The sequence below is a fragment of the Anticarsia gemmatalis genome, chromosome 22 (genome assembly GCF_050436995.1).
Source record: "Anticarsia gemmatalis isolate Benzon Research Colony breed Stoneville strain chromosome 22, ilAntGemm2 primary, whole genome shotgun sequence".
Lineage (NCBI taxonomy): Eukaryota > Metazoa > Arthropoda > Insecta > Lepidoptera > Erebidae > Anticarsia > Anticarsia gemmatalis.
The window spans coordinates 9,116,904-9,135,703 of record NC_134766.1 but is presented as its reverse complement, the minus strand read 5'-3'; the positions used below and the strand labels follow the sequence as shown (position 1 = coordinate 9,135,703).

General features: G+C 36.7%; 2 protein-coding genes across 3 annotated transcripts; one reads left to right on the top strand and one right to left on the bottom strand.

The window, feature by feature from the left end:
• Window positions 1-317: 317 nt before the first annotated feature.
• Window positions 318-5,126, bottom strand: LOC142982909 (trypsin-7-like). 2 transcript variants are annotated; one of them, XM_076129634.1, is made up of 8 exons: window positions 4,925-5,126; window positions 4,060-4,204; window positions 3,518-3,595; window positions 2,836-2,980; window positions 2,423-2,536; window positions 1,409-1,570; window positions 841-966; window positions 318-446 (listed from the first exon to the last, which is right to left on the bottom strand). In XM_076129634.1, exons 1-8 carry the CDS (start codon window positions 4,995-4,997, stop codon window positions 336-338), a joined length of 954 nt encoding a protein of 317 aa, XP_075985749.1. In that variant the 5' UTR covers window positions 4,998-5,126; the 3' UTR covers window positions 318-335. The 2 variants fall into 2 exon arrangements, with proteins under 2 accessions (XP_075985749.1, XP_075985750.1); XM_076129635.1 differs by having other exon boundaries at window positions 2,426-2,536.
• A 2,288-nt stretch (window positions 5,127-7,414) lies between these two features.
• LOC142982826 (hypodermin-A-like) lies at window positions 7,415-10,452 on the top strand. The gene is made up of 5 exons (XM_076129510.1): window positions 7,415-7,823; window positions 8,273-8,459; window positions 8,738-8,993; window positions 9,413-9,595; window positions 9,855-10,452. Exons 1-5 carry the CDS (start codon window positions 7,415-7,417, stop codon window positions 10,017-10,019), a joined length of 1,200 nt encoding a protein of 399 aa, XP_075985625.1. The 3' UTR covers window positions 10,020-10,452.
• Window positions 10,453-18,800: the final 8,348 nt, after the last annotated feature.

The window sequence follows — 18,800 nt, the reverse complement described above, 5'->3', positions numbered from 1 at the left end:
ACTATTTCGTTGAAGATAGCTGCCGTCTAACTCAGCCGATGACATTTGACGCGCACTTAAAATATGAAAAGAAATAAACGACTATTACAAATTAAAATAACCAGCCATATTTCTATTACATTAGAGTCGTATTTTGCACTAATACTTTGTGGTTTATGTCGGAATTCTATCTACTTACTTTTAGTGTCATCTCGTAGGTTTGTACTAGGGTATGTATAGGTGCACATACTACATATGGCACGCACGCCACGCCCATAATAATATGCTCTTTCCTCAAGTGTTAGTTATTCCGTGGAAAATAAAATAAAACAAAATAATGAACTTTATTTATTTATTTAGTTTGTCATATCGAGTGGTATAGCATTTTCTGTGCTGTCTGCGCTTTCCATATGGTCCGTAAGGTCTCCTCCTAAGACCTTGTCAATCCAGAGACGACTGTAAGAAACCTGTTACATACATAATAATTAAAAACTGACTGGTTATGTTTAAAATGGTCTTCTTTACTCGTGATCTGTGATCATAATAATGTATGTTCATAATTTAGCACTTCTTGTGCCGGATTGATATGAATTTCCGTTAGATAACGTGTGAGCAAACGTACATAATAAAATGAATAATAAATTTTATTTATGTTGCCCAATGCCCTTAAACTCTTCTATAAATAACAAAGGGGTACAAACATTATTATGACACCGTTGCTTACCATATCCACACAAAAGGGAGCATTTAGCCAGTTTGTCTTAGAAAGAACTCGAGCATATTACAAATCTAAGTAACTGATTGACAGTAATGGCTGACTTTATTTAATTTGTGGTTATTTTCTACAATAAGTTTAATTACCTTAGCAAATACACCAGGTTTTGACTTATAAGCGCATTCTTCAGTGCCGGAAAACAGCGCGATTCCAAAGAGTGTACCGGCTCGGTTCAGCCCGCTAAAGTGAACCGCTGGGTCACCCGTGTCGCCCTAGTATACAAATATAATGATTTACCTCCGATTTCTGACGTACATTTAGCGGTAGTTTATCTATTCAATAGCGTTGAAACTCATACAAAAAACCTCTATCGAATAGATAAACTACCGCTAAATGTACTCAGAATCCGGGGATAGATAACTGAGTTTATGAGGAGCTCGTGGCTTAATTATCAACAGCCACGCGGATCGATCCCTGAGGTTAAGCTACGCTTGCCGATATTGTTCTGTAGAGAGGTGACGATCACACATATCGAGTTCCTCTGTGCTTCGGAAGGCACGTCAATTTGTGGGTCTCGGCTGTCATTTCGGTAAAGATCTTTGACAGTCGTTTACAGTAGTCAGAAGCTTGAAAGTCTGACAACCAGTCTTACCGAAGGGTATCGTGTTATAACCCAGGTACCAGGTAATTTTTATCTAATAATATCATACCAACCGCGCACAAAGCAACGCCTTTAAGAACGCTCATTAAACACATATTATCGTGTTGTAAGTGGTAGTCATTGCCATACATCAGTCGACACTCAGCCCGAGGCACTTCCCGCACTATCATTCTTCTAAGTTCCTGGTTCTCTCCTTCACGGATCTGACCGGTCACCTGTAACAAGTTAGGAAGTTAGAAATACCTCCTGTTAAGCTCTGGACTCCTGGTAGTAGTGGATTAGAAAAATCGTTAATCTTTCAATTTAGTTTAGCTAATTTACCGACGACTAAAATAATAATACCTACTGGGTAATATTCTGTTATATATAACTTAAATCACAGTTATTAAATACATATAACTAAGTAACTATTTAGGTTTTGATAATAAATAGGACAAATTAAAGGTATTATTTAAAATTAAAAAGTTATTAAAACCTTATTAAAAAGTTCAAGACTAATTTAACAACAACGATAGGTTGGTTATTGGAATAAATAATTAGATTAAATTAATGCAGAAAGTAGTAGTACATAATAATCGTAATAATTTATCGTATCGAAGATTATGTTAAAATTGAGTTCATTATATTTTAGCACAAGCTTAGTGTTTAGTAAACGAAAGCGACCTTGGGCAAAGTGCCAACTTCTAATTTTGCCATTTGCTTAGTCAAAACACCACGGTGGGTTCATAATCGCCTAGTACCCACGGAAGTAACTAGTAGATGAAGTTGTGCAAAAAACTGTTGCAAAATCGTTTTAGACATCAATCTAGAACAGATTGTATGGATTGGATGTATGTTTGTCTATCTTTCACGAAAAATATACTGGACGGATTTTAATGAAATTTTGTACATTGATGGTTTATAGGATTGACACATGGAATACTTTTTACCCCGGATATTTTTTTTCACGCGAACCAACTGTTATATTTTTTAGCAGAATGTAGGCTTAGGGAATAGAGTGCAGAACAGGAAGACAAGCAGACAGATAAGGTCGAACATTACGTATTAAATAAATATTATGAAACTACCACAGAACCGTATCCCGTGACGACAGTCTCTCCGAACAGTGGAGGCAGGTCAGCATCAGCTATCGCCAGCGCCACGGGCTGCATTCTGCTGTTAGGAGTTATCGGCAAATTCACCTGCCATACCAGGATGACATAATTTAAAGGATATCATTAGTTTTAGATAATTATGTATTATTTATTCTAGCATTAGGGATGTCATTCATTGGAATTTATGAGAAAACTATAGAATTTTCATTAAGACACTTATTTTCAGGCATTAACTGGGTTAAAAGCAAGTATGTAAAGACATTAAATGCTTTTTACGCACTCGAGAACAAAATTTAAATAAAACAGTCACTCAAATACACAGCTACCACCGAGACAATGTAAGTCCAGGTACCAGGTCATCATAACTATAAGGTGATGAACGTTACCTTCACCATGGCGAGGTTGTGTTCAGGGTAGTACTGGTCCATCTTGTAGTCGGGGTGTCTCCTTATGTCTACCACAGCTAGTATCCTGCCGCCGAAATCTCTAAACACTGAGCCCATACGCACTGACACTTCCTCCTTCGTCACACTGTCGAAGATATGGATGTTATTACTAGTCGAAAGAATTAGATAAATAAATAAATTTAACCCATTAATATCCCAGTGCTGGGCAAGGGTCTCATCCCGTAATGAGGGACGGGTTAGGCCTTGAGTCCACCCCGCTGACCAAGTTGGGACTTTGTATATCTTCAAGAACCATTCTACATAACTCTCAGGTACGCAAGGTTGCATTACAATGTGTTCCTTCATTGTTGGTCCAAGTGATCATTATTTCTAATACACACATAACTTCGAAAAGTCATTGGTGTGAGCCTCGGGTACAAACCTGCAACCACTTGCGTGGGAGGTACCAACTAATACCACTTGGCTGTCACTGCTGTCAATGAACTTCAGACATACATTAAATAAATTTATGTTACCAGATTACCCATTTATTTATGTGACCTCTGGGATACTACTGAAACAAATTCGAGAATAAATTTTAATCAGAAAACACCAATAGCACTCTACCCGTTTTTGTAGAAGCTATTTTTATTTGCCTGCTATGAATGAATAAAATACTTACTAATCAAAGCATTGCGCTGCGGTTAGCACCCACAGCTTGCCAACGATAGCTCCTCCACACCAATGCTTCCCGTGTAATCTGTGCACATACGAACAAATATATACGAAGTCAAGTCAAAGTCGAATATGTATTATTTCGTGAACTTTGGGCGCCTTAGCCGAATATCAGCCAAGTGGACATGAAAAATCTTGTTTGCAGCTTGTACTGACTGCGGCTAGTAGCTTAATGTGCCGACCGCCTTAACGCATTAGGACGATTCGTTCGACGTCTTAGGAAACTGCAAAGATACTAAGTAGGTACAGGTACCCAGTGCCCTACTTAGTGATACTAGTACCTACGATAATATACTACATACATACATAATATCACAACTTTGTAACATAGGGGTAGGCCGAGACCAAAGAACGCCACTTGGTACGATCCTTACTAACTGCTTTTGCTTCATTCACATCCATACATCTTACTATACAGGACCGCCGGTTAGGAGTACTACGCACCAGACCTTTTTACAAAACTTATAGGTACAAATACTTGTTACTTACCTAATAGAAACGGTATATGGATAATCTTCTAAACAAACAAGTCCCGTCTCAGTTGTAAGTCTTCTTTTTCTTACGTGTGTCAAGTCTTCCTCCATTTTAGGCGGGAACTCACATTCCAGTTCCACCTTCGCTGTAGTAACAACGCCTGTGAATATACCTTCTGTTAGTTTATAGTGTCCTGGTACTTGTGAACTTTAGACAAAGCTATTGTTAACTAAATAAACTTGTTGTAATAATGTTAAAAAACCGATCAAGTGCGAGTTTGATTCGCGCACGATGGGTTCCGTATCAAAAAATACGAAAAAAAACACGTTTGTTGTATGGGGACCCCATTAAAATTTTGAATTTTAGTATTAAATTTGTTGTTATAACGGCAACGGAATACATCATTTGTGGAAATGTCAGCTTTCTAACTGACACGGTTTATAAAATACAGCCTGGAGAAAGACAGACAGACACGGGTACGGAACACTAAAAAATGGCTCTCGATTTTCGCCGCCAAATTTAAAACTGGAAAAGGGTAATAAAGTAAAACCCTTGGCCCTATATCAAACAATCTTACTAATATTATAAAGGCAAAAGTTATTTTGTTACTCTTCCACAAAAACTACTGGACGGATTTGGATGAAATTACACAGATAGTTTATACCCTCGATTAAACACATAGGATACTTTTAACCATAGGATTTTCACACGGGGACTAACCCCCGTTTTATGAGGTACATTTAGCGGTAGTTTATCTATTCAATAGCTTTTTTTTATTTGAGTTTAAACGCTATTGAGTAGATTAACTACCTCTAAATGTACCTTAGAACCCGGGCGTAAGTCGCGGGCAGTAGCTATTATAATAAAATAAATGTCTTACCACTTTCAACGCCTACAATACTAATAAAAACTAAAATAAACAAAACAATTAACAAATTAATGTACATCAGCATTTTACAGCAACATTTACGCTTTAAAAATATATTAATTTTATCTATTCATTTCAGGGAGTGAACGTTAAAATTCTTAAAAAGTAAGCTTGGTACTAAGATTTGGTCGAAAGAAATTACTAATCGGTCTTTGTATAGTTTATGAATGAGAATTCAAACAATTATACGTGTTATGCAACTCCTATTGTTTCGTGCACAATAGAAATGAAAACAACACGTAACTATTACTTTAAATGAAATTTCAATTGTAGCGCATATTTTTAAAGACTAGCCAAGTTTCAAAATTAAATGAAGTAGCAATTCGTCGTGGTTTGAACCCACGACTCACGAATGACTTTTCAAAGTTATGTGTTACCTTTGATTAATAAAATTATAATTAACGAAGGCGCCAGTTAAGTTTGTGTGTCTGAATATAGCAACAGGCCATAATAGGATTGATATCTAGATTCGTAGACAAGGAGTGCGGTTGACGGAGACGTAACGAAACGTATGATTTCCAATGAAGGTTTACGTCACGCAAACGGCCGATTAATATCAGCTAAATATCATTTAAGAAAAAGACTGCGTAACTTCGAAAAGTCATTGGTGTGTTGGTTTTGAACCTTCGACTTTGCATGGAATATGAATGCATAGAACACTCAGCTGAAATAAACTATTCAATCCATACTTTAATATTATAAATGCGAGAGTAACTCTGTCTGTCTGTTTGTTACTCAATCACGCCTTAACTACTGAACCAATTTGCATAAAATTTGGTATAGAGATATTTTGATACCCGAGAAAGGACATAGGCTACTTTTTACTTCGGGAAAATGTCACATAATGGGAAAATTAAGGTGGCGGACGAAGTCGCGGGTAAAAGCTAGTTCTATATAAACTAAATTCGTTGACAGTTACGTAGATAGAAATGGTTGCTTTTTATAGGTAGATCCAAAATGTATCTAACGATGAAGAAATCAGCTCTAAGCGTTGATAAAATAAAGACGAAAACTAAAAAAAAGAAAATCGATAGGGGCTTCACGTTTAAGATTATGTACCTAGCGTCATCTATTCCATTTCTTTGGTACTACAATCTACAAGATTAGACTGCGTTCAAACAATTACAGCAACGCCATCTGTTGAGCTGAAACTGCGAAGTTCTGAATAATTATGGCGCGTTACCGTTCATTATATATGTTACTGTAAAAGCCCGAACTGTGGTATATCCTAAGATTTTCCGGTAAAACCTAAGATTTACCAACTCTCAATGGTAAAAGTCCGAACGTTCTTTTATTTCGAACTTTTACCACCATTTAATTGGCAAATCTTAGGATTTACATAACGACACGGTAAAAGTTGATTATCATGTGTTTGAGCCGTAATATAATGATATTGCTAGGGATATAATTATACGCCGTAATATAGTTATAATGAGAGTCTGAAGATGTCGCCGGAGCCCCGCTTCGCGGGGCTCCTCCTTCTGGGTGGTTTAAAAAAAATAACCACGAAGACTGAGGTGGGAGCTTCGCTTCGCTCGCTCCCACCTCAGCCTTCTAACCTAACCTACCCATGTCGGTTTGCCGAAAACTCCTTCTTTATAACTATAAAATTATTTTATATTAGCTACATTTACCTGCCCTTAAGGCATATCCTAAGATTTACCAAGTGAATAGGGGTAAAAGTTCGAAATAAAAGAATTGTTCGGACTTTTACCATTGAAAGTTGGTAAATCTTAGGATATACCGGAAAATCTTAGGATTTGCCACAGTCCGGGCTTTTACAGTAACATATATAGAGTACCGAGAAAATGTAAATATTTTTATTTAGCTGAACATTGAACACATTTAACAATGTTTATTACTTTTTTCTTAATACTTTGATGCCTATTACAGATTTACATAAGTTGATTTAGTGTGCGAACTATGACTACGGGGTTGAGCATCATAAATTATTCAAAATTCATTTCACTCACATTATTCCCGGGCTAAACTCTATACTATATTACAATTTTGGACAGCATTTCTAATTAAAATCGAGCAGTTGTTATTGAGTTTCAGACCCAGATAGAAGCTTGTCAGTAGTCTGTTTGAAGCCTAATTTCTTCATTGATATTATGAACAATACAATCTGATCAACTCTTCCTAAACCTATTTAGTTGTTTGGATTTTTAAGAGCTAATTTGCAAGTTGATATAGCGACCCGCCAAATAGCAACAAAACCAATAAAAACAGAATAAATACCATCTATCACCAAGCATGGGAAATTTTTCAATTGTTACAGAGCATCTTTTATTTTTACAATTTCAATGGCCAATAAACTCCTTATCCTATACGGCATTTTATTCATTTTGTGTATTGTATTTAACACCTGCGAAATTGTAAACCTGTTTTAGTATCATCCATGATTTAGTGTAGTAGAATAGACCGTAGAGACCATTTAAAATGAAGTTTTACATTTGTTTATTAATTTTTATTGTTGAATCTGTGTTCTGCTGTGAAATAAGGGAGGGAAATAATATTGGTTCGGATGCAGACTGTAGTAGCGGAGAGGTGGAGGTTGAAAGTGAATCTTGTGATAATGAAATCAGTAATGAAGTTACGACGAAAATACATGAATCTGAAGAAAAGCAGGCACATGAACAAGATAAAAGACGGTCTAAAAAACATGAAGACAAACAAAATTATGTTCAAAGACATCACAATATTGATGGAAAACTTTCCTCTGACGTATTTGATGAAAGGCTAACAAATTCTACGACATCTTTAGAGGATAATCAAACAGTGGTATTTGTTACTCACACTTCGAATTACTTTCAAGATTATAATGTGACTAGAACACCAGTGAACAATGGTGAGCTTTATGAAATTAAATTAATAATTTGTTCATTTAGGTCTATAAACAGTTATTTGACAAATTATTGCACTCATGTTATACTTAGTACCTAAATTAATCGGCTTTTCGGAAAGTAGGCTAGGTAGCAGAGGCTGCGAGCTGGCAAGATTTTTTACAGTGTTTAAATTGCTAAATAATAGTAGGTACATATTTGTATGTAAAATTTAGTATATTACCTTATAGTTAGATAAAAAATAAGATGTAACTGTTCTAATAAATTTATTTATCATTAACTATATGTATATCTTCGTCTGTTTTATTAGAAATCAAAACTTAATGAAACAATACAAGCAATAATTGAATTTAAAGGGAAATCCGCTTTGTTATTACGTGGCCGCGTGGTTTAAAAATAGTTCGTTAACTTTAACTGTTACAAAAACTAACTGCCAGTTAAAATATCGTTTCAGTTACCACCATCAGACCAACAACCTGGAGCCACCAGGGCAACATGAGTCAAGAAGAGAGCGACGAATCGCAAAGCACGCTAATCGACTATCCGTTTTCTGTCTCTATACAAAAAAAGGGAGCGCACTATGCCTCTGGCGCGCTTTTGCACAAACTGTGGATTATTACTTCGGCGGGAGAGTTTTACAAGTAAGTTTTTCGTTTGTTTATAACATTCTCGTTGACAAAATAATAGCACCTAACGTTTTTAAACTCTCGCGATTAGTACACATAATATTATAATGCAACGGGTCTTATACGCGATTGAACAGGCACCTATAAGAAAAAAAAAACAATAACGTTTATTGTTTTTACAGTATATCAATAAATTTAATATATTCAAATCACAGATTTTGTTTTGTTTAATAGTTGAAGGAAATATTATTATAGTACAGATTCGTAAGTTTTAAAGAGGTTTCCTTTTTCAGTGTTCGCGAATCGTTGAAATTGTACAGAGCACGACTAGGGTCGGTGGACTGTAAAAGAGGTGGAATATTGGTCCCTCTCAAAAAGATCGAGATACACCCGTACTATTTGCATGGGAAGCCTAATTTTGACGTGGCGTTAATAAGAATGGCTGCTCCAGTGAACTTTTCTAATGTTATTAGACCTATAGCGGTTTCTCATATGAAAGGAAAAGTGCTTAGTGCTAAGTTCATGACGACCTACTGGCCAAGGATATTGGTAATTTTTTTTTTTAAATACTATTTTACAATGCAAGTTAATATGGAAGTGCTCCTAGGTATATTATATTGACTAAATGTTGCTCGAAAGCCCACAAATTTACTCTCGCTAAATAGATCAACAGCAGGCTACATAATAATATTATTATTTTATACCTACAACACTTATTCGTAAAACTATAAAGTGAAAATCTTGATAGCTTTTGTAATAAAAAGTACCTACCTTCGTTTAGTTAGCTTTAAATAAGATTTGTAACTTAGTTAATTTTGGATATTTACAAACCATTATTTGGCATAAGGAATCGATATAACCAAAATTTTAGTTAAGTATAAATAGCCGCTGTCAAGATTTGAATGCATTTTGATACACACATAGTTTACACAGAAAGTTTTTAAAATATTCGTGTTATGTACTTATAGGTGAAAGGCAGAACATTACCACAGGCGGCAAGCGAGCGTGTACTGTACAACAGCATGCGAGTGTCGACTCAGAAGCTGGTCTCCGCAGACAAGTGTACCAGGGTGCTGCAGGACCTGGGCGAGGAGCTGCACGAGTCCAGCCTGTGCTTGAAGCCCGTGGTCACCCATCATAGCATCTGCATGGTAAGCACCAAGCTCAACTCGTGCTTTAACTTCGTAACCAAAAACCGATAGTTTTTTCATAACTTTCCCCAAGAATGTCGTGTTTTCGTTATTAGAATTCCGATTTAAATTAATTTGTATTGCATAAATTATAGTGTTCTTTGTATATTTTCAATAGAAATAATTATGGTTGTCATAATTTAGTCAAAAAAATAATTTCAAACTAGTTGTTCGACCGTAATGCTCCAGTCGCCTGCTAAAACGTAACGTTTTTCTACAGCCCGATCCTGGGGCACCAGTAGTTGCAGAAGATGGCCTTTGGGGCATCACATCGAGTTGGATTTCACCGAGCTGCCCTCACTTCGCTGCGCCAACTATTTTTACACGACTCTCCTCAGTATCCCTGCGCTCCTGGTTGGACACACATCTACACGATATTCTTTAGGTTAAGGTCAATCGCCGCATACCGCAACCGCCGGCTGCTTACGACATTTTGCTACGAGGAAAACATAACGATTCAAGGTGACAAGCATTTTAAAGTTCTCGAGAACATCTTCTTTTAAGTATGCGTCTCTGGTAGAATGCACAGCTGATTTTTGTTTCAATTCAGTCAAAAAAGACGTATCTGTATCTATCACACATAAAACGTTTACGTGTGCTAAACCGTATCTGCCTGCTCCAGTCCAAAAATAAATCGTGTATGTAATTTAAATAATACTTATTATAATTATAAAAAATTATAAAGATTTGTAAAAATAATTAATACTTTACACTGTTTTTAGCGAAAAAATTTAGTAGCAATTTATTAGGTACGCAATTATTTTTAAGATTAATATTAATTTATTCTTATTTATTTGATTTGTAATAAAACTTTTTAAACTGTACGTATACTTTATTTAAATAAATTGATGAATGATGAGTAATTTTGTAATGAAATAGACATTTTGGTAGCCACTTCAGCTTTAAAATGGCATATGATAAGAGTGAAATTGAACTATTGTGTTGTAAATAAATTAAACAATTACGCTACGTTACTAAGCGCACATAAGTTAAAAGAGTTAATGTGGTGAACCTAAACTCCACCTAAACTCCTTCTACTCTATGGTAGATGCCATATATTAATCATATAACGATTTGGCATTCTCTGTCAATAAATATATCAAACACGTAATGCTCGTATTTTATTAATACATAATATTGGCGACGAGGAAAAACTGAACCTAAATGGAAAAGCTACGTAAAAAACGGAGCACCCTACGTGGGATGCTCACCAGACTCGATACCTACATCGAGCAGAGGGCGACGATGTCTGACGAGGACATCACCGCTCGCTCCGCAGCCTTGAAGGACACCATAACAGCACTGCGAGAGTTACAAGAGAAGATAGAAAACAAAACCATAGATGATAACGATGAAACAGCGTATTTACACGAACAAAATTACGGCTACGAATTCGAAGAACTTCACACTATTTTAGTATCAAAACTTTTAACAAAAAAAACCATTATTCAAGGTCAGCGACAGGAAGACCAACATAGAATATACCAATACCATAAGATTATACCAAAAATACAATTTAATCCTTTACATGAATCAGAAACGTTCAATAACTTTAAAAAACGTCTGGAAGTGTACTTTAGACTTAATGAAATTACTGAGCCCCACATGAAGACAAATATTCTTCTGTCTACATTATCACCAGAACTCCATGAAAAATTATGTGATTTAATAGCACCAGACGAACCATTGAATAAGACATTTAACGAAATTACTGAAACACTTGACGACTACTTAGACCCAAAACCTAGCAAATGGGTTCTACAACATAAATTTATATCGAGAACTCAAAAATCGGATGAAACAGTAGCGCAATACGCCGCAGATTTAAAAAAGCTCACTACCAACTGCGAATTTAAATGTCAACACTGCCAGAAAAACATTTCAGAAAGCTTTTTATCTCTTCAACTCATAAGAGGATTGAAAGATAGCGACGCACGTACAAAAATTTTACAAGACCGAACAGTATGTACATTTAAACACCTGACACAGATTGCAACATCTATTGAAATGAGTAAAGCAGAAAATACATCAATGCTTCCGAATGAACAACCAAGTAGTGACAATATCAATAAAATTTCCACTGATTCCTACAATAATTCAAAAAAATCTCCTTTTAGAGGAATCACACCAAGAGATTTAAAAGGGAAATGTTTCCGCTGTGGTTTAAATCACGAAACCAAGAAATGTAGCGCTATAAACATAACATGCTATAAATGCAAGAAGGTCGGACACTTAGCTAGTGTGTGTCTATACTTGGCGCATCAGACTAAGTGAGCCTCGTTGTTCGCGCCAGCGTAGCGTAGGAGCGGTCTTACCTAGCTTCGAGGCTTGGATTAGTCGTCGGCGGGGTAGTGTTACCTTCCGGTTGACTCAGATACTCACCGGACATGGATGTTTCGGTGAGTACCTGAATCGGATCGGGCGCGAGGAGACAGCTCAGTGTCACCACTGTAATAGTTACCTCGATTCTGCTCAGCACACGCTTGAGGTATGTCCAGCATGGGCGTCTGAGCGTGAAATAATGGTTCACAAAATTGGGCAAGATTTATCTCCGGCGGCCCTTGTAGCATCTATGCTGATAGACGATGAGAAGTGGGAAGCTGTGGTCTCCTTTTGTGAAGCTGTTATGCTTCAAAAGGAGGCTGCTGAGCGGGACCGTGAGAGAACTGATCCGGATCGACAAAGGAGGCGGCGCCAAAGTAGCGGTAACAATCGCTAACTTCGGTGCTGAATATGAATCGTAGGTGTCTACAGTGGGGGCTGTAGGCATGAGATGCGGTTCGGGAGGAATTCGTGGCAATTTTAGTAGCCAAAATTGCCACCAGCTATTAGTTAGCTAGCAGAATTTGAAGAGAAGCCCATGGGCTTCTAGTGTGGAGCCTCAATGAGGCGAGGTGCAGGTGGAAGGCACTGGAGAGTTTTTTAGGTCCCAGAGCCTTTCCATTTACGCGCCAGATGGCTGGCTACCGGGGTGGTTTTTTAGTGGAAAATACACCACATACCCCAACATTTCTCCCCTAAGAAAGTTGGGCATCCGAAGGGATTTCTCCCCCCGAAAAAAAAAAAAAAAAAAAAAAAAAAAAAAAAAGCTAGTGTGTGTCTACAACGGCGCTCAGATGCGAAGCCCAGTAAGACTACACCGGATATAAATTAATTAAACGACTCAGCGATAAGCGATGATGATGAATGGAATGATATTAATGTTATATCTGGTGAAACATCCGAAAAATACATGATAACGGTACACATTGAACATGCTAAGATGAAAATGGAATTTGACACTGGAGCCACACTTACTTCTATGTCATTACGAGACTACAGAAAATTGAAAATCGGCAAAAGAATCTTTAAAACTAATATTAAACTCAAAACATATACCGGCGAAGTAATCGAACCTGCAGGTGTTGCATACGTTCAATGCAGATGCCAAGGAAAAGAATTCCACGGTAAATTATACCTCATCAACAACAACGTTGACCCCGTTTTTGGCCGGAGTTGGATGAAAGAACTCGAAACTCTAAATTTAGCAGATATAAAAACTTTACAGCAATCAGAAAATCTAGAATTAGACCAGCTTTTGGAACTTTACAAGACATCAGTATTTCGATCCGACTTAGGCGAAATACCCAATTACAGAGGACACCTAAATCTACAAGAAAACACAAGACCAATTTTTATCAAACCACGTAGAATACCGTACGCTTTAAAAACCAAAGTGGATGAAGAGATCGAGCGACTATGCAAACAGGGTGTCATCACGAAAGTCGACCACTCTGATTGGGGTACTCCAGTGGTACCAGTTGTCAAACCGAATGGGAGTATCCGATTGTGCGCTGATTATAAAGTTACACTAAATAAAGTCATACAAGATGAACAATATCCAATACCTATGATAGAAGATATATTTGCAGAGATGAACGGAGGTAAACTATTCTGTACACTCGACATCACCCAGGCATATCTCAACATGACAATGGATGAAGAAAGCGCAATGCTACAAACACTAAGTACGCATCGAGGCACTTTTAAGGTGAACCGCCTAATGTTCGGCGTTAAGGTCGCGCCGAGCCTTTGGCAGAAATTTATGGATAAACTCCTTCAAGATCTCGAAGGTGTAAAATGTTTCTTTGATGACATCATCATTCAAGGCATCAACAAAGAACAATTACTACAGAGACTTAAGCTCGTGTTAGACAAACTAAAAGAAAGTAACCTACGAGTAAACAAAAATAAGTGCCACTTTTTCAAAACAAGCATCGACTATTTGGGACACACTATCGACAAAGAAGGTCTACACAAAAACAGAGAAAAGATTAACGCAATAATTAAAACAGAACGCCCAGTCAACACCGCAGAATTGAGGACATTTCTTGGAATGGCAAATTTTTACAACAAATTTATACCCAACCTATCATCGATCACGAATCCACTGAACAACTTACTCAAGAAAGAATCTAGTTTTCGATGGTCTACAGAATGCGAACAGAGCTTTATACACATTAAAAAAGAAATTCTAAGCGAAAGAGTACTTATACATTTTGATCCCAAGAGGCCCTTGGTTCTTGCAACAGACGCATCTCCACTGGGAATCGGAGCAGTACTATCACATAGACTCCCAGATGGATCAGAAAGACCGATAGCATTCGCTTCCAGAACACTATCGGATAGCGAGAAGAAGTACAGCCAAATTGACAAAGAAGCTACTGCCATATACTGGGGATTGAAGAAGTTCTTTTATTATTGTTACGGTAGAAAATTTATCCTAGTGACAGACCATAAACCACTGACAATAATTTTCCACCCACATCAAACGTTACCAGCAATGAGTACAATGCGATTATTCCACTACGCTCATTTCTTATCTGGATTTGACTACAACATTGAATACAGAACTTCGCCTAACAACTCAAATGCAGATTACCTATCCAGGTTCCCAGTAGAAAACACAAAGGCAAACAAAATGGACCAGAATTACAGCTTTCAACTTCAACAAATACATACCATTGATGTCAACCCAAATATCATAGCGAAAGAGACAAGTATTGATTCCGATTATACACCATTAGTACTCGCATTACAAACTGGCCGATCACTTAAAACGCTCGGTTACAATGATAATGAATTTACTTTACAAGATGGATGTATACTAAGAGGAACGCGAGTCTTAATCCCAAAAACATTACGCGAACGAGTGCTGGACGAACTACACCTCGGTCACCCGGGCATTGTGAAAATGAAGCTACTGGCCCGCAGTTTTGTATACTGGAAAGGAATTGACAATGATATCGAAACAAAAGTTAAGTCCTGTAGAACATGTAGATTACAACAAAATGAACCAGAGAAAGCACCACTACACCACTGGGAACACCCAAAGGGCCCCTGGCAAAGGCTTCATATTGATTTTGCCGGACCTGTTTACGGATACTATCTTTTAATAGTTGTAGACGCATTTTCGAAATGGACAGAGATTATACCTACTAAATCAACGACAAGCTCTTGGTGCATCCAAAAATTGAAAGAACTATTTTGCACCTATGGAACACCTCTACTCCTTGTCTCAGACAATGGCCGACAATTCGTATCGGGAGAGTTCGAAAAATTTCTAAAAGACTGTATGATTTCGCACAAAACCTCTGCTCCATACCACCCTGCAACCAATGGACAAGCTGAACGATACGTACAAACAGTCAAGAGAATCTTACGAAGCTTAGAGGGAGAAAGGGGTAATCTTCAAGAGAAACTTGTCATGGTAAAAACTCGCCTCAGACGGACACCAAACTTGAATGGTCAGACACCTTATCAGTTAATGTTTGGAAGAGAAGTTCGAACAGCATTACACTGCATGTTTAGAAACACCCATAAAAAAACTACATCAAAACATCAAGAGATCAAGGTCAGACAGTTGGAAGTCGGCGAACGAGTACAGGCCCGTGACTACACGAGTGCTAAGCACCATTGGCAGTTTGGTACTATCACAAGACGTCTAGGCCGACTTCATTATGAGATCCGCACCGACAACGGCGATGTCTGGCGCCGACACCTCAACCAGGTGTTGGCTGCATCTTATATTCAGCAGAACAGCTAAGAGGTTAGGAGGGGAGAAATGTGGTGAACCTAAACTCCACCTAAACTCCTTCTACTCTATGGTAGATGCCATATATTAATCATATAACGATTTGGCATTCTCTGTCAATAAATATATCAAACACGTAATGCTCGTATTTTATTAATACATAATAGTTAACAATAGGTGTCTGACCTCAGAACTCATTACCATTACGCAATGCAAAATCCAGCTTTATCTTTAATTTCTTGCGATAACAAAGAAGGCATTTTATAACGGGTATTAAGTGTGTGCAATGTATACTTACTATAGCTATTTGCTGAAAGTAAATAAAAACTGTGCGCCTTATATATGTACATAAGTAATTTTCCTGAAGTTATCTTTTATATTTATAACTATTATTAAGTTAATTCGTCAAACGTCAACGCACCCCATTCGGGTCTGTATAAACTATCTTTATGACGTAACTCAACCATATCAATATACATCGATAGATAGGTCCTACCTACCCAAGAAGTAAGTTAGCTTGGCGCAAGGCGTGTATAGCGTTTTATGTAAATGAGCCCTTCAATGTGTGTCGTTGAATATAATGTAGCAAACATTTAGTAAGCAGCTACCTTTTGTTTATTAAGTCCTGGTAACCAACTGTTAAATGCAATGTAACGTTACAATATCCAAGGATTACAAAAGGTGACCTGAATATATTTTTTGATTTTTTGTATTGGAATCGGTACTTTTAACTGAAAATATTTCCTTGTACTTACTATTTAACAATTTTATGTTAATATAACTCTACGCTACGCTAACTCTTTTACTAATTTAGAGACTCTTCATGAAGTCTGGAATATTTTAAGTATCCGATATCCTTATAAAACAAAACTAATAGGTACAGTCGAGTTCTATAATATGTGACCGTGTTGATGAATCAAAAATATATGGGCAATGTTAAGTTTCATAAAAATCTAAACAGCTTTGCCTTGTAACAAAATGTTTACATTCTCTCACATCATAAATATGTAACTACTAACTAAATAATATCAATAATATTGCTACAGACAATGACTCAAAGTATTGTGTTTAGATTTTTATGAAACTTAACATTGCCTATATATTTTTGATACATCAACACGGTCACATATTATAGAACTCGACTGTACCTAGTATTTATACTTACTACCTAGAATGGGACCAGCAGTGGGACATAAATGGGTTCAATTTACTATTATTATTTTATTGTCCTGTATAATATCTGCTTGTTCTTCAAGAAAGTGCCATTTAAAACTTGTTTTTTTTGTATAAACCAATTGAATGTTCGTTTTTACAAAGATTTTCATTGTTCAGCATCGACAAGCATCTACTTTACTACGCGCGACCTGTCAAAATGAGAGACTTGCTGTTCGCAATCCAGAAAACTCTTCTGAATTCATGCTACCTTAGTACAAGATAGGCAACATTGACGTAAGAGTTGGCTGAAGCGTCTCTCGAGTCGATTGTCGAATCGAGTCAACAGTCCGTCCGCCTACGCTACCAATTTTGTAAAAGAAAAAGGTTTTGTTTATCAGTCTAACAAACCCATGTCTGTATAACATTTAAAATTAAATTAAATTTTGCAAATTATTTCATCCGAACTGTTTTTATTATCTTTTTGCTTTTTTTCGACAGTGCGGTCTCAATTCGTCACATTAAAAGGTGCTCAATAACAACAAGAGTATTGTTATTATAAACTCTGCGTAGTTTTTGGTCGCCTGGTATATCTGCGCGAAACGAAAGGGAAAAGTGTCGTTAAGCCTGTTATTAAAATTATCTCTTTTTGGGGGTTGAGTTGCATGATCGCATGCTCGTTCATCATAATAATTTTAAAATATTATGCGACAAGCAAGTAAATGCGTGATTTAAGACATTTCTGGTTCTCGAGATGTGTAAAAATATGTTTTATTTGCTATTTATTTGTCATTTATATGCTTAAAAAATAAACAAATTGTTACATCAATTTCATAAAGTCAGCTTGATGTCGGGTTGGACGACACCCGCGCCGACGCGATTCAGCGATGTGACACTTATTCACCAAAAGGCGCTTCGAAGTACCGGGGCAGCATGAAGTGTAGGAGCGGCCGCTACTACACAATCATCATAAATAGCGAGGCGTTGTTGAGCAAGTATCGACCTATTATATACCGGGGGTCTATTCTGGTGTTATTTAAGAGATATTAATTGTTAATTATTTTCGACGACGATTTCGATTAGGTCAAATCTTTGTTCAGAATAGTAAATAAGTACTGGACGACTAACGAAAAAAAAACTATGGCAAAGTTGCTTAAGTTTTGATTCTGAAGCAAAATATTTTTTTACTATTTTATATTTTGAGCAGGCAGCTTATTATGTTCGATTCTCAGAAATACTGGAAGACAAGCACCGCCACTGCAAAACACCCATCTTTATAAGCATTTTCGGTTATAACAGGGGATATATTATGTCTTAAGCTTTCTGCCCATTATCCCGTAGCATACCGCCACATAATTTTTATAATACATTTTATTTTGTCCAATCTTCGTGATGGCTATTCAAATCCCCTGACTAGACAAAAGAGAAGCAACAACGTATTTGTCAAAGTTAAATAAATAAATGTAACAATAGGACATGTTAGTTTAGTTTACACATGTATTATTACAATTTAACAACTCCTAGTCACTACTGAACTATTGTAAATTATCCGACGTGGTCTTCGATAAGGGCAGTTTTCTTTAAAACAATTAAAAATTTACGTATTTATTTTGAATTCCTTTTTGGTAGCTAGTCAAAGTGATTTTTGTATACAGAAAGAAATTTCTGTTACAAACCAGAAAAATAAATTAACATAGCACTTTATTATGACATCGACTTAAGCTCTGAGAAGAATTTTATTCTGTTTGTTTGTGTGACTTTATCACACGTAACGTGGCGCCGGTACAGCATTTCGCTCAAAGAAATGTTATAAATGAGATTTATCTGATGTTGATACAACCAGCTACCTCGCTAACCTCAATCTTATTGGTTTTCTTGTTATAGTACCGTTTTCTCTAATCGATAAAAACATTATATACTGACATAAAACACAATTTAATT

What these genes read in the sequence shown, in the direction of transcription:
- LOC142982909 (XM_076129634.1), bottom strand. Translation starts at nt 4,997, where the DNA reads ATGCTGATGTACATTAATTTGTTAATTGTTTTGTTTATTTTAGTTTTT. An exon ending in ACAACCTCGCCATGGTGAAG is followed by an intron (nt 2,537 to 2,835) that starts GTAACGTTCATC and finishes CTGGTATGGCAG; the next exon opens with GTGAATTTGCCGATAACTCC. An exon ending in AAGGCGTTGCTTTGTGCGCG is followed by an intron (nt 967 to 1,408) that starts GTTGGTATGATA and finishes TTTGTATACTAG; the next exon opens with GGCGACACGGGTGACCCAGC.
- LOC142982826 (XM_076129510.1), top strand. Translation starts at nt 7,415, where the DNA reads ATGAAGTTTTACATTTGTTTATTAATTTTTATTGTTGAATCTGTGTTC. An exon ending in CCTACTGGCCAAGGATATTG is followed by an intron (nt 8,994 to 9,412) that starts GTAATTTTTTTT and finishes ATGTACTTATAG; the next exon opens with GTGAAAGGCAGAACATTACC. An exon ending in CCCATCATAGCATCTGCATG is followed by an intron (nt 9,596 to 9,854) that starts GTAAGCACCAAG and finishes GTTTTTCTACAG; the next exon opens with CCCGATCCTGGGGCACCAGT.